This window comes from Mixophyes fleayi, chromosome 4 (assembly GCF_038048845.1).
Source record: "Mixophyes fleayi isolate aMixFle1 chromosome 4, aMixFle1.hap1, whole genome shotgun sequence".
Taxonomy (NCBI): Eukaryota; Metazoa; Chordata; class Amphibia; order Anura; family Limnodynastidae; genus Mixophyes; species Mixophyes fleayi.
This window is the reverse complement of record NC_134405.1, coordinates 115,828,892-115,842,107: the sequence shown is the minus strand read 5'-3', so window position 1 is coordinate 115,842,107 and position 13,216 is coordinate 115,828,892. Positions and strand designations below refer to the sequence as shown.

General features: G+C 38.3%; 1 protein-coding gene across 3 annotated transcripts in view; it reads right to left on the bottom strand.

Moving 5' to 3' along the window:
- The window catches only part of CGNL1 (cingulin like 1), an 88,289-nt gene that overhangs the window by 63,251 nt on the left and 11,822 nt on the right, over positions 1 to 13,216 (bottom strand). For all 3 annotated transcript variants that reach the window (XM_075208057.1, XM_075208058.1, XM_075208056.1), the window contains exon 2: positions 5,178 to 6,762. In XM_075208057.1, the coding sequence (XP_075064158.1) occupies positions 5,178 to 6,743 (1,566 nt within the window). In that variant the 5' untranslated portion in view covers positions 6,744 to 6,762. The remainder of the gene's footprint in view (positions 1 to 5,177; positions 6,763 to 13,216) is intronic.

The following is a 13,216-nucleotide window of genomic DNA, read 5'->3' as shown; positions in this document are numbered from 1 at the left end:
CCTGGATAGTATTGTGACTTTGTATACTTAAGCAGTGCTTGTCAGTTATCATTGTATTGTGGATATCATCGTGGGATCAAGTTCTGGGTGCCCCGTGTATACTCTGCTTTACATTCATCTCCTCGTGCCCATCCTCACATATATATAGCAGTGGTACTACTTGCTGACGCAGACCACTGACTCCTGTTCCCTGTGTCACCAGTTTCAAGTATCCTCTCACATAAGCAGTGGTACAACTTGCTATACGCAGACCACTGACTTCCCTGTTACCTACCTTCACCTGGATTCCATTCCTTCACCTAGACAGCGGTACAACTTGCTATACGCAGACCGCTGACTCTCACTACCTCCTCGCTACTCCTGGACATTCCACCTCACTAGCGCAGTGGTACAACTTGCTATACGCAGACCACTGACTTTCCTCACGTTCCCTTGTCCATCTGGTTCCTCGTGTACATTCATCTACTCATTACCAGTTGCTGCTAGTCATAGACTTTCCTCGAGCATTCTCTCACCATCTGCTGTTTCTCCTGTTCCGTTGTCACCCTGCTACCAGAGAACCATATTACCAACTATATTACTCTGGTAAGTCCATCATCTGGTGATATCCTGGGCAAAGACTCCTAGTGCCCGTGACACTACCAAAGTACTGTTGCTGAACACGTACATCCCTTTTTGGCCACAGTCTGCCCTCTTCTAATGGCTACTTACAGCAAGATAACATGCCATGTCACAAAGCACACATCATATCAAGCTGGTTCCATGAACATGACAATGAGTTCAGTGTACTCCAATGTCCTCCTGTGCAGCCGACAAATCTGCAGCAGCAGTATGATGCCATCATGTCAACATGGACCAGACTTTCTAAGGACTTCATCTATTCTGGGGGCAAAGGGCGGTGGGTCATACCCAGTGCTAAATATGTGTACATTATAAAGTAGCCACTGAGTGCATGTTGTTTCTGTGTGTATGCAATTATCAGTGATCAGAAGCAATTATTTACTATGTTTATGAATTTTGCTTGGAAATGGAATGTTTGTGTACAAAAAAAAACTTACAACATTTATGCTGTTAACTATTAAAAATATAAAGCTACTATTTCTCTACTACAAAACTGAACTTTCATCCGTTCCCTATAAAAAAAAAAGTCAACAAATGATTATCCATGCATTGAACTGATGCTTCTGCACATTATAGTGATTAAAAAAAATCAATGTTTTTTTGCAAAAGGAAGATTGACTTTCATTAGATTAGCTTAAATTGCAGATATACATAGAACCCCGTGGATCAGCAGCAGTTAGGAGCCAGTTTCCATTAGCAGAGCCCTCCTGGCTTCTCGACAGGAATGGAATCAGTCTTTCACTTATGGCTTGATTCTTGCAGTCTCACATTGAGAACAAAGCACTGAAAGATACATTAACCCATTCTACAGTCAGTCTTTCTAGTGGATAGAACACAAGCTTTGTTTACAGTCAGGAAATCCCTTCAGATTGCATGCACTCTCTCCACCCTCACGTACAGGACAGAGAGTAAAGTGGAGAAGATCATGATGTGGTGGTACAATGACAACACACAGCATATAGATCTAAACATTTGTAAAGGAAGTTTTGCACTTACATTTCTTTTTTAAGAGTCACAAACGGTGGTGGATGTTTCCTTATGAAATTATTGCTTAGGTCAGTGATTCCCAAACTGTGCGCCACGGCTCTCTGGGGTACCGCAGCAATCTGAAAGGGGTGCCACGGCCAGGGCCGGAGGTAAGCATGGCAGGGGACTACTTGGTAATTATTTTGGCTTAGGGTGCCTTGAAAAAATTATGAAGACCCTAAGGGTGCCTCGACCTGAGAAAGTTTGGGATCCACTGGCTTAGGTACTCATTTAGCATATTTTACTACAAAATATGCACTATATTAAAAATATGCTGAATTAATGTCTTATAATTATGTCTTACATACTTTAATATCAAATTCTGTTTGCTGAATCTGTTAAACATTTTGCAAATGCTGAATATTGAAACTTGAATCTGCGGCAAAACTTCTGAATGTCTCTTTTTACAATGGAACTATTTGTTTGCACCTATGTAACAATGTGCAATTGACAAGCCCATGTGTAAAAGAAAATTAAAAGAGATTTGATATTTGTGGCTAATTAGACTCCTACCTGAATGTAATCCATTTTACATATTTCTAAATTCAAGTTTCAATAATAAAAACAACATTATGACATCAGAAATATAATAGAATTAGCTGTAAACTGATCAGATTTTACATAAAATACAGTAGCCAGAAGAATCTTAAATCTGCCTTAGTCAGTTAGAGGGGTTACAGGAGGCAGATTAATGAGATTGACAAGGCATTTATTAAAATGATTGGGGTCACAGCAGTAACTCAGGATTCTTTAAACAGCCAAGTTTATCAAAGTTCATTGTGAAAGGGAACTGTGAGGCTCATGATGTTATTGCCTGTTAGGTGGCCAAGCTTCAACTGCTGGAAAGGAGCCACCTTGTCCTCGTGTTTTGTTCTCCGTTTAGTCCACTGAGCCAGGAAAACATTTTTAATGTATCTCAGGCTCCAAAGGGGCACTGTGTAAAACAAGTACAAGTGGGCACTATATACGTGAATATGAAGGTTGGGGGAAAAAAAATAATAAAGTAAAAAAATGGACATGTTCATCAAGGTCAAACCTTTATTCTCAAAATGCCCACACAGTTCAATAATAATTTTTAAAAAAAGGGAAAAAATGCAATAGTTGGATGCCCAAGAGACTACAAATAAAATATTTATAATCTTTCCTGACCTTTTACTGCAATTAAACTATTCCCTGGACCAAGAGCATGCATTTAATGCCACCCTTAAATGCCTCTTCTATGGCATATATAAATCTAGCTAAAAGTCTTCACTCATGTTCAAAAAGCCTCCAAACTCTATTAAATTTAGTCATTGTTCCTTGCATTCTTTTTTAAATTCTAGGACTTAATTTGATAGGAAATGGTGTCAAAAGAGGGTCTGCCTAGAATAAGGAAAGTGAGGCAGCTGCCTTAGGACCCATGCCGAGGAAGGCCTATTTAGGTGTAAAGGAAGTTTTCATAACATATAAATCAATGTCCTTTCCTGGTACTCGCATTTCAGGAGAATGTGGTCAGCCAGCTTACAAAATTCAGCATGTTATAGGTCTTCTGTAAGTGCTATACCACTGCAAAACCATTAATATAGCACATTAATATAACAGGACTATACAATGAGCAGGTAATGAACAGGAAAAAGAATGATCACTGAAAGAATCTCCCTTACCAGTATCCTATCCATCACCTTGACGTATCATACCACCAAAGACGTGGCTAACAAACGCTCATTGTTTTTAACATAGAGCCCTATACATTAATGATCATTAGGACATTTTTCCGGTCACATTGTTAAATGTGAGTGCAGAGGATCATGTTATTTTTATAGCATGTGATCACAGCCTCATTGCAGTCCAGTTTTGTTTTAGCAGTATTGGTGAGCACAATATATCTCTATTTTTGTTCATTGTGGAGCTTGTGACCAAACTCCAGCGGTAGATTTCTCCAGCTAGTATCAGATGATCCCTTTGGTGTCCAATACAGCTGCTATTGCTTGGGCAGTGCTTGTAAAGCTGTATTAAGGTAAGACTCAACCCGTTTGTAAAACAATTTCAACATAATTATTGTTGTTTTTGTTTAAGATTGTATTCCGGTTTAGAGACTGGCCACATGAAACAGATTTCTAGCTTGAGTTGGTCAGCTTAATATGTATCGCAATATATGGAACTAACATTCCTGTTTTAATAGAGTGCAATTTAAAGTAGTTATATAGCAACACACATCCTATTATTCCCTAATATATAAATATGGTATATAAGTTTGTGCAGAGGATGCATTTCTATTAAATGTCACTCTTATTCCTTCACAGTTTTTGGTAACCTTGGTTGCGTGGCCACAATAAATCCCTATGCACACATTGAAAGCAGGAGTTCCACTTCTTGTTTCACGTACAAGCATACTTACCAACTTTATGGAGTGGTCTTCCGGGAGCCTGCCGGGGGAGGTGGGCATGACGTAATGACGCAAACGCGTAATTTTACACCAGGGGCAGAGCATTTTGGACCAAATTCGGGAGATTGCCATACTCTCCCGGGAGTCCATGAGAATCTCCCAAAATGCGGGAGTCTCCCGGACATTCCGGGAGAGTTGGCAAGTATGCGTACAAGTGAAGACCTGCATACACCTCCATTGATGTGTCTCTTCATGGACACGATCAGAGAAGATAGATGAGGAGTACAAGGTAATAATGGGGGCAGAACCCACCTAAGACAATAGAGGCACCTAATAAAAAGAGGTGTTGCCCTGAAGAGAACAGCCTTTATCACAATGTCCCACTGAGTATGTAATCTACAATGTCTTATGGAGGGTCTAAGATGCATGCATACATTTGGGCCCCAAATGCATTGCTTTATATCGATCAATATTGAACGTAAGTTTTTCACATTTATATCTCATTATAATTATGCTGTTATTCGAAGTATCTATAAAAATTTCCAAACCCATTAAGAGTAATACAGATATATACACATTTACAATATCCTAATTTGCTATTGGTTTAAATGGAATTTGAGTTTCATTTGTTTGTTTAGAAGAGGCTGTTTAAAGTATACAATTATTATTATAGAATACCAAGGATTAAAAGGTTTTTATCTGTGTTTTGTATGGTAAATAACAGACATAAATGTTTATATATACAGATTTTTTAATTGAATTTCACTTTTTAATACAACGTTTGTATCAAGCACAGTCAACAACTTGATTAATTGATCTATTTTCCACATTAGAGGAGGCTTGAACCTCCTTGAGGACAGCTGCAGATATAGTCCTAATTTGTTGCAAGTGCCATCAGGATTTTTTTCTTGTTAATTTTTTAGAGGACCGACCTATTTCATGTATTTTTACTATTCATATATCAAAATTAATTCTACTTTGGCAGCTTCTCGTTTTTATACGTCAGCCCCTCGGATGCTACTGTATTTCTCATTTTACCCTTTCAAGAAAACAATATTAGTTTTGATTGCATTATTCCCCATATAAAAAAAATGTTTGCTGTGAAAACAAATTGCAAACTTAAAATACGATCCATTACCTATTAAATGTAAATATTAGCACTAACCTGTGCACTTTGACCTGAAGTGTGTGGTTTAGCAGAAATCTTCCTATTTCCCAGGTCAGCTGGGACAGTAATACAGTTCTGTAACTTCAGAGAGGACTTCGTTGTTTTTGTGTCTCCGTTTCTCTTGCTTAGGCCTGGCAGTGTGGCCGAGTCGGTTTCATCACAGGAGGTAACCTTGTTATTCTGTATGTCCTTGCGATACTGCAGAGCACTGTAATTTTGCCGCTGGACACTTTCAGGTGGTGCAGCTTGGACGACAATACATTCAGTGGTGTTTTGTCTCTTGAAGGGCAGTTTATAGTTTTGTGGGTGCAGTTTCTGATGGCAGATCTTTGATGGTCTCAATAAATGTTCGTTCGACTTCCCTAAATTTCTACTAAACTCATTTAAGTAATCTGTATTGCCTTGAAGACCGAACGGCAGTGCACTGTCAACACTCCTCGCTCTCTTTCTATCTTCCGGATTAATTCTATTCCGTCTGGCCGATCGGCCTCTTCTTTGCACAGGAACACTTGTATCAAATTTTTCAATCAACTCGTCTACTCCAGGAATACACCCAGTGTCAATATCGCGACCTGTCCCAGGTACAAAAGGAATATACCTCCGGTTTTCATGCCGGTTCACATTATCAGCATAAAGAGCATCTTCTTGATCCTCTAACCAAAACTTTTGCAAGGACTGACATGATGTTGCCGTTGTTGAGGAACAGGAGGACCTACGTGACCGAGATCCCTCAAGAACTGGGCCTGCAGAATCTTGTCTTCTGAACTGGAGAACATCAGGCCTGGTCTTTCTGGACTCAGCAAGACCAATAGAATTGCTACTATATGGGGATCCGTTACTGGACGAAAAAGACTCTGAAGTATAATTATCACTAGTATTGCTTAAGATACTGGTGTTGTCAATAGGCGATTTGTTTTGGTTTTCCTTCCTGGCAGATCTATCCTTGCCGTTAGATTTTACTGAATCCACCGACTTTGTGCTTACATTTCTGACAACAGAATCTTTTTGGAATGACATCAAAAGCTTGGAATCTTTCTTATTTTCTTCATCAGTAGCAGATACACCTTTACTATCACTAGAAGACTGATAATTGTCTGTGTTCCCGCCACGTTCATCTGGATCATATGGTTTCAAAAGCTCAGGATGTCTTTGAAAATTGAACTGATTTGTTTTTAGGGGTCCTTCTTTATATTCTGAGGTACCATTCCCAGAACGTACATAGTGCACTTTATTTGATGTTTTAACTGTTTGTTTATATGGATTTTCTGGAAAATCTTCATCGCCCTTTAGGGAGTTTTGATTGTTCTTTGAATTCAGTATGGATTTACTTAGTGAGAGATGATCTGTTTCAGGCGCAGAAACATTATGTGATAAGCATCCTTCTTTATTATTTAAGACAATAAATGGATGTCCATCTATTCCCTGGACCCTGATGCTTACACCATAAGAACCCTCTTTAACATTATGGGAATTTCTTATCTTTTGGTTTTTTTCTTCACTGCGTCGGATTCGAACTCCACTGTCTTGCGGTCTGTATTTTACACCATCAAATTGGGGATCCATTATATTGAATTGGCACCAGCTGGAATGACAAAACATTGGCATATTTAGAGTCTTTTATGTGTATACACAAACAAGCAGGCAAATCAATACATTCCTGAAACCAATTAACGTTTCACTGCTGCGTTTTTATCATTACCTCAATTAATATCACCCTAATTTACAGTCAAAATACTGCATCTTGATTTTACACGATGGCCTATTAGATGCCTTCACTCAGTCGTATTGGTGATGACGCCAGACACTTTATAGGATGGGTTCAGGTTAGAGACTTCTATATGGCTGTCCAAGTTTTTAACATTTCTAGAAATGTAAGAGGTACATTTTATGCTTTCTTCCCTGTTTTTAGCATTTATGGGATAATGTCCTGTCAATGATCTAGCTCACACCCCTATTGGTGTGGCCTGTTCAACTTATGAATGCAAAGTAAATAAACGTATCTCAAAGTTCTCTCCTATACACACACACAAATATATATCTATATCTTTTTTTTTTTAGGAGGCTAGAGTGGCATAACTGCTCCATTGTCCAAGTTCTACTATAGGGCCTGGCTATGCACAGTTCCACTCCTGATTTCAATTATTACTTTTGACTACAATTTTTAGAGGATGGCTTATACCTCACACTAAGTTCAGAAGTCAAAATCTCTCACCATTTGAGACACAAAAAAAAAATATATTTTAAAATAAATGTACAAATCTGAACAGTATAATCATTAATAAACCTGCTTGGTTAAAAAAAAATATATTTTTTTACATTACATAAATCAAGAGGTTATTAACGTACTGTACATACAATGCGTTTTTATAGTCTCTTACATGTTCTGTGCTATTTAGTGGCACGTACACGAGTACTTTTTTCCCGTACAAAGAATATGCTGTGTCAGTCATCACTTACACCTGCCCTGTAACTGGTGCAAAAGATACGACTAAAAACAAGCGTACTTAAGCGAATCCCAGGACTTGAATCGGTCACATCTGCATCAGCACGCCCTTACTGTACATTGCCTACATAAGTCTGCCCTTCCAACTTCAAGTCGTAGGCAGTAGTAAGTGCAATTTGTGTTTGGACATGAAATGTTGGTCCGTTTCCGAGCATGTACAAAGCTATTCATGCAAGATATGCAACGCAAATGAACTTCTGTCCGAACATGAGTCAGACCCTTTGCTTCTATTTTCATTGCCAAACATAGCCCATAAAAGAGTTCGTAGTGAGTATCAAAAACGCCAGGGTTTGAAAAAGTGGAGATGTTGCCTATAGCAACCAATCAAATTCGAGCTGTCATTTTGTAGCGTATACTAAATAAATTATAACTAGAATCTGATTAGTTGCTATTAGGCAACATCTCCACTTTTTCAAACCAGCAGTTTAGTAAATGTACCCCTAGAAGTATACAAGGCCTGCTAGTAGACTGAGAGTTGCTGGTCTGAGCCTATGTCTAGCACTACTTTGTATCTTTTGAGGTGTGCTTGCTGCTTTCTTGTCTGAAGCTGGGTGTACACTACAGATAATTACTGCAGATGTGATTTCTGGAACGATTTCACCATCATCATCATCATCTATTTATATAGCACCACCAATTCCGCAGCCAACCACTAAAAGTCCAGAGGAGCATGCAGATTTGTGTGCTCTGTATCTCCCATAATCATCTTTTGAAAAGATTGTGACTAAAACATCCTCGTGGGAGCGTACACACCAATGAGAAACCAGACCTAACAGTCGTTTATTGTGTGATTGGCCCGATATTTGGTTGAAAAAACTGTAATGTGTACCCAGCTTTAGTCTTATAGCCTGTGGCCTTGTGCCTTCCATGTCTGTAATATTCTGAGGCTTTATGTATGCAGTCTCAGTGTCTCTCTCAGTCCTGTCCATCTGGTGTATTCTGTTTACCCATCTCATTGTTAACAATATCAGCTTTGTTCAGTTACTGTTGCTACCTGCCCGTTTCTCTGTCTTCATCCTCTGTCAGCCCTCTCTTGCCTTGCTGTAACTCCAAAATACGTTGTGCTACTCAAGTTCTTGGGACATTACAGTACCTAAATGCTGTCTTGAGGGGGAAAGGGAACTACTATAGGCCCAACAGCACACAGAGACTGGTTTTGTTGTTCTCCAGTATTATCGTGAATGGAAGGCGCTTTATTTTTCCCATACTTTGTTATTACTGTATCGCTCTTGTCCAATAGTTTTTGTGGTCCTCACTTGCAAAAGTAGCTCCAGGAGTTTGTTTGTCACTCACTATTAACTCATGGTATTGATCCCAGACTGGCCAACTACCCACTATAGTTTTGATTCTTTACTGAATGCCTGCCCCTTTGGATTCTTGATCATTAATTTCATATTGTGACTCTTACCCTTGCTAGCTATATCTATATTTGCTATGTCCATGAGTCATTGTCTGTTTCTGTACAATTTCCCAGTTATGTTCATTTACGTTGATTCCTGTCTGGAATTCTGTTCTTCCTCAGTCAACGACTTACTGCTGATCATTACACCACGTTGGTTTTTGCTTCTGAATATAGTATTTGGCTAATGCTTATTCATCCTCCAATAATTAACCCAAGAATACATTTGACACAAACCAGTCTAATTCCCGAGTCAAAAGTTATGGTGAAAAATAAAAAATTTCCTTCACCTGGTGTAAATGTTGTAAGTAGAAATGATACTAACTAATTATCCATATTAAAAAATTACACAATATCAAGCAATAGAAGGAGCTAATGACCAATATATGTTTCTCTTCAATGCAGACATACTTTCAGCTTCATTGGCCACAAAGCCTCTGTACCATCTCTCGATATATTTTGTATAACATTTAATATTTAGATTCAAAATCTGGGTTTATTTTGAAAATGTCCATTAGTGCATTTATTTATTTTAATAACTAAGATGTTGATTTATTAGAGTGCAAAAAGCCCTAATGATAACAGAAGAAAATCATTGAAAAATGTTTTATTCTTTGAAAAAAAAAAAAGCTTTTATTCAAAGTATAAAATTTAATATGTACATCTATTTACATAATTATTTTTATTTTTATTATCTGAAAGCCCAAATCTCATATGCACATATCAGCAGAGACTGGTCCAGCCTTGGTGAGATTTTTTTGCAAAACTGCGAAGAATTATTTTTTTACCTCAATAAGTGTTGATTAAAAAAGAAAAAAAGAAAAAAAAAAAAAACATCCTCATCACCATATTTTTAAAAACTGGCTCCCAAAGGTTACTGCATGCCAGAACGTGACACTTCTCCTGTATCTGACATAATACTTAGCCAAAAAAAAATAATACATTTTTACAACCCCTTGTTTGTATTTGTGAAGTTCACATACTCTAGCATCCAGTCCCCACTGATGCACCTCTCTCTACTGAACTGGCTACTTGAAAATTTTGCTGACCGACTCTTATAAAATGCAAACACAAACATGGAATGCAAAATCTTTTATCCCAGCCTAGAAACACATTAAAATCCAAATATGTGTATGACAAACAGACTCTAAACTCAAACATTCTAGCGTCAAAGGAGATTATTTACAGAAACTCACTACACTGGAATCCAGCTGGAGAATGTTCTGTAAATTCAACATTGAATGGAATGTATGGGTGTGCCTACATACTTTAATCTAGATTATATGTTCACATAATCATGCACTGTGCAAGCAAAAGAATTCATTTGGGAGTCAAAGCATGGTTTAACTCTTGGCAAAGAGCTTTCCATAGTATGTAGGGAACAGCCCTTGGCCAGGGTTTGCCTGTAAAATGTCGAAAACTCAACAAGTTTTTCCAATTGTTAAGAATTCCATCGCTCATGCACACCGATGCACACCGATGTGTAGACTTCCTCTACTCTGTGTGGGTGGCACGTACGCCTTACATACTCAAAGTACAGGAACGTTCATGCCAAAATATGACTTCTCACATGCAGTGTACATAGTTGTATATTTTGGAATGAAGAGTGTGTTTAATGGACTAAAAATATGTCTGTATTTTAGAGGGGAAAAGTGAGGAAATGTTCTGTCCAATAAAACAGCACAGGCGAATTTTCCTAAATTAATCAAAGCTGGGAGCTACCCTTTTAGTTATAATAGTGTGATCTGCAGCTGAAGAGATTTGGTGGCTAAAGGAGGATTCCACTTTTCTATGAATTTAATTTATTAGATTGTACCTACCCTCTGGTACCATTTACTGAATACAGTGCTTTCTCTTGCTTCCATTCCAGATTGTTGAACATGGATTTTTATCATTGGGCAGATTTGTTTGGCTTTGTTGCCCTTGGATACAACACTGGTTTGCTGTGCTCTCTGCATTGGTAAAAATATATCCAGAAAGCAGCTTTGGACCATATCATAGGGCAACAAAAACAAACAACTCTGTCTGCTATTATAAAGATATGGCTAAAATGTACAGAACAATGTGTGTAATAAAAATTGCAGGAGTACATTCCACCCCTTTAAAACACACCTGTTGCCTATATACAGTGGAGGCAGAGATGTTGTGACTAAACCAATATTTGAGGTTCTCTAAAGCATGGATATCTCTTGTTACTTATTAGGCTGAATTTTCATGAACAGCCTAAAAAAAAAAATGACTGCTTCTACTCTGCATGTGACATGTACATTTAGTAGTCAACGCTATCAGAACTTTAGGTACAGATTTATTGAGGTTGCAAACACACACAAGTCTGTGCAGTTAAACCTTTTATAAAAATTCTAGCCGAGTTGATCCATAGGAAGGCAAACAAAGCAATTGCAAGATTTCACAATATATAATCTATAGACTACTTTAGTGATCATTCTGAAAAAATGCTTTACACTATCATCTGGTTAGTGTACTAACCTTTACCTCAATAACGGTATCATTTTTCCATTGTTTGTCCTTTATGTTCTTCACACAGCAGTTTGACCTCCTTTCTCTTTATTTCTGAATTATGCACCATAAGGTCACATGCTTTGCATAACTTGACCCGTCATTCATTTACAATGCAGAACAAGCATTTATTAGAACATTTAAGAGGGTTTGTATTGGCATGGTGAAATGCTCATTTTATGAGTAATGCTGTTATGCAAGGAGTTGTAGCTCGAATGTATCGAGTGTGAATTTTTTTTCTCCTGGAAATGCAAAGTATAATATATCTTATTCTGCAAATTGGATGCAATTCTCATCCTCTGGTCTTTATAATATAGTATTGATTAGAAAGGAGTATTTAAAATCAAAAAGAAAAAAAAAATGCACTGTCTTTTGTCAAGGTTGCGTGTATAGCTTGGGGTGGAGGGAGGTAAACGAATTTTGCAGCAGGACTGGATGTTTCACAGGGACTCGAAGTGAATACATAGTTGCCTACTCTCCCGGAATGTCCAGGAAACTCCCGAATTTCTGGCAGTACTCCCGGACTACCCGGGAGAACAGGGCAACTTCCCGGATTCTGGCCCTTCATTAGTTAAGTTGCAGGGGGCAGGGCTTATGACACGATTCACGCCACAATGTGGCCCCATCCCCTGCCAGAGTAGGCTAGAAATGACTGTTTCCATTTAGGGGACGGGGCTAAGTGACACGATTCACCAAGCCCCGCCCCCCACAACCACCTCCCCCATATTCAGTCTTGCCAAAGTTGGCAAGTATGAGTTAATATAATCTTCAAGTTCCCCTTTTACTTCACTGCTTTATTTTATTCAGTCTGCTAGTAATGATCTATGATTCTGGACTACCATGGCAATCATGGTCACATGCCACATTATGTAGTGAGCAGAAAGACGTTGGAACGTCCCCCTGAGCTCTGTCTGCACTGTGACTTCCTTCTTCTCCCCCTCTCCCATCACATGACATGCCGAGAGCTGTGACCCTGTGTTTGCTAACAGAGATATTTTGAAATGACGATAATGATTTGTAGGAGGACAGATAAGAAAAATGACAGATGCTTGCTTAAAAAAGGTACTTAAACTGCTATCTAAAGAACAAAAAAACATTCCATGTCAGCTTCCTGCTTAAAGACATTTAAGAGCAAATTGATACCACAGATACAGCTACAAGCTGTACAATAGTAATATGTAAATAAAGCAGGGGGGAATGCCAGTCACCTATCACTGTACTAAAGTAAACTACTACAAACATTTAGGAGCCTCAAGCCTCCAAAATGAATGCAAAAACATTTCTGCTATTTATCAATCTATTTTCTAATAATAATCAGTTTCACAGTATTTTATGCTGTTGACTCAAGATTTCTGTGACATTTGAAACTGACAAAAGAAACACCAAGTCGATCTGTCAATTTTTAGACTATACCCAATTTGGTTATGAATTTGCCAAGTAGATAAAGCAATAAGTTGAGATGTATGTGACATTGTGTAAACCAGCCAGTCCAAGGTTCATACATGTGCCACAGGGGTCCATTGGGTTTTACAAAGCCTTGTTTCGGCTCCCTGAAACTTCAATAGTTCTTTTGGTCTTTTTTGGCTGCTGATCAATTTTCTCTGACACAGAGCAATT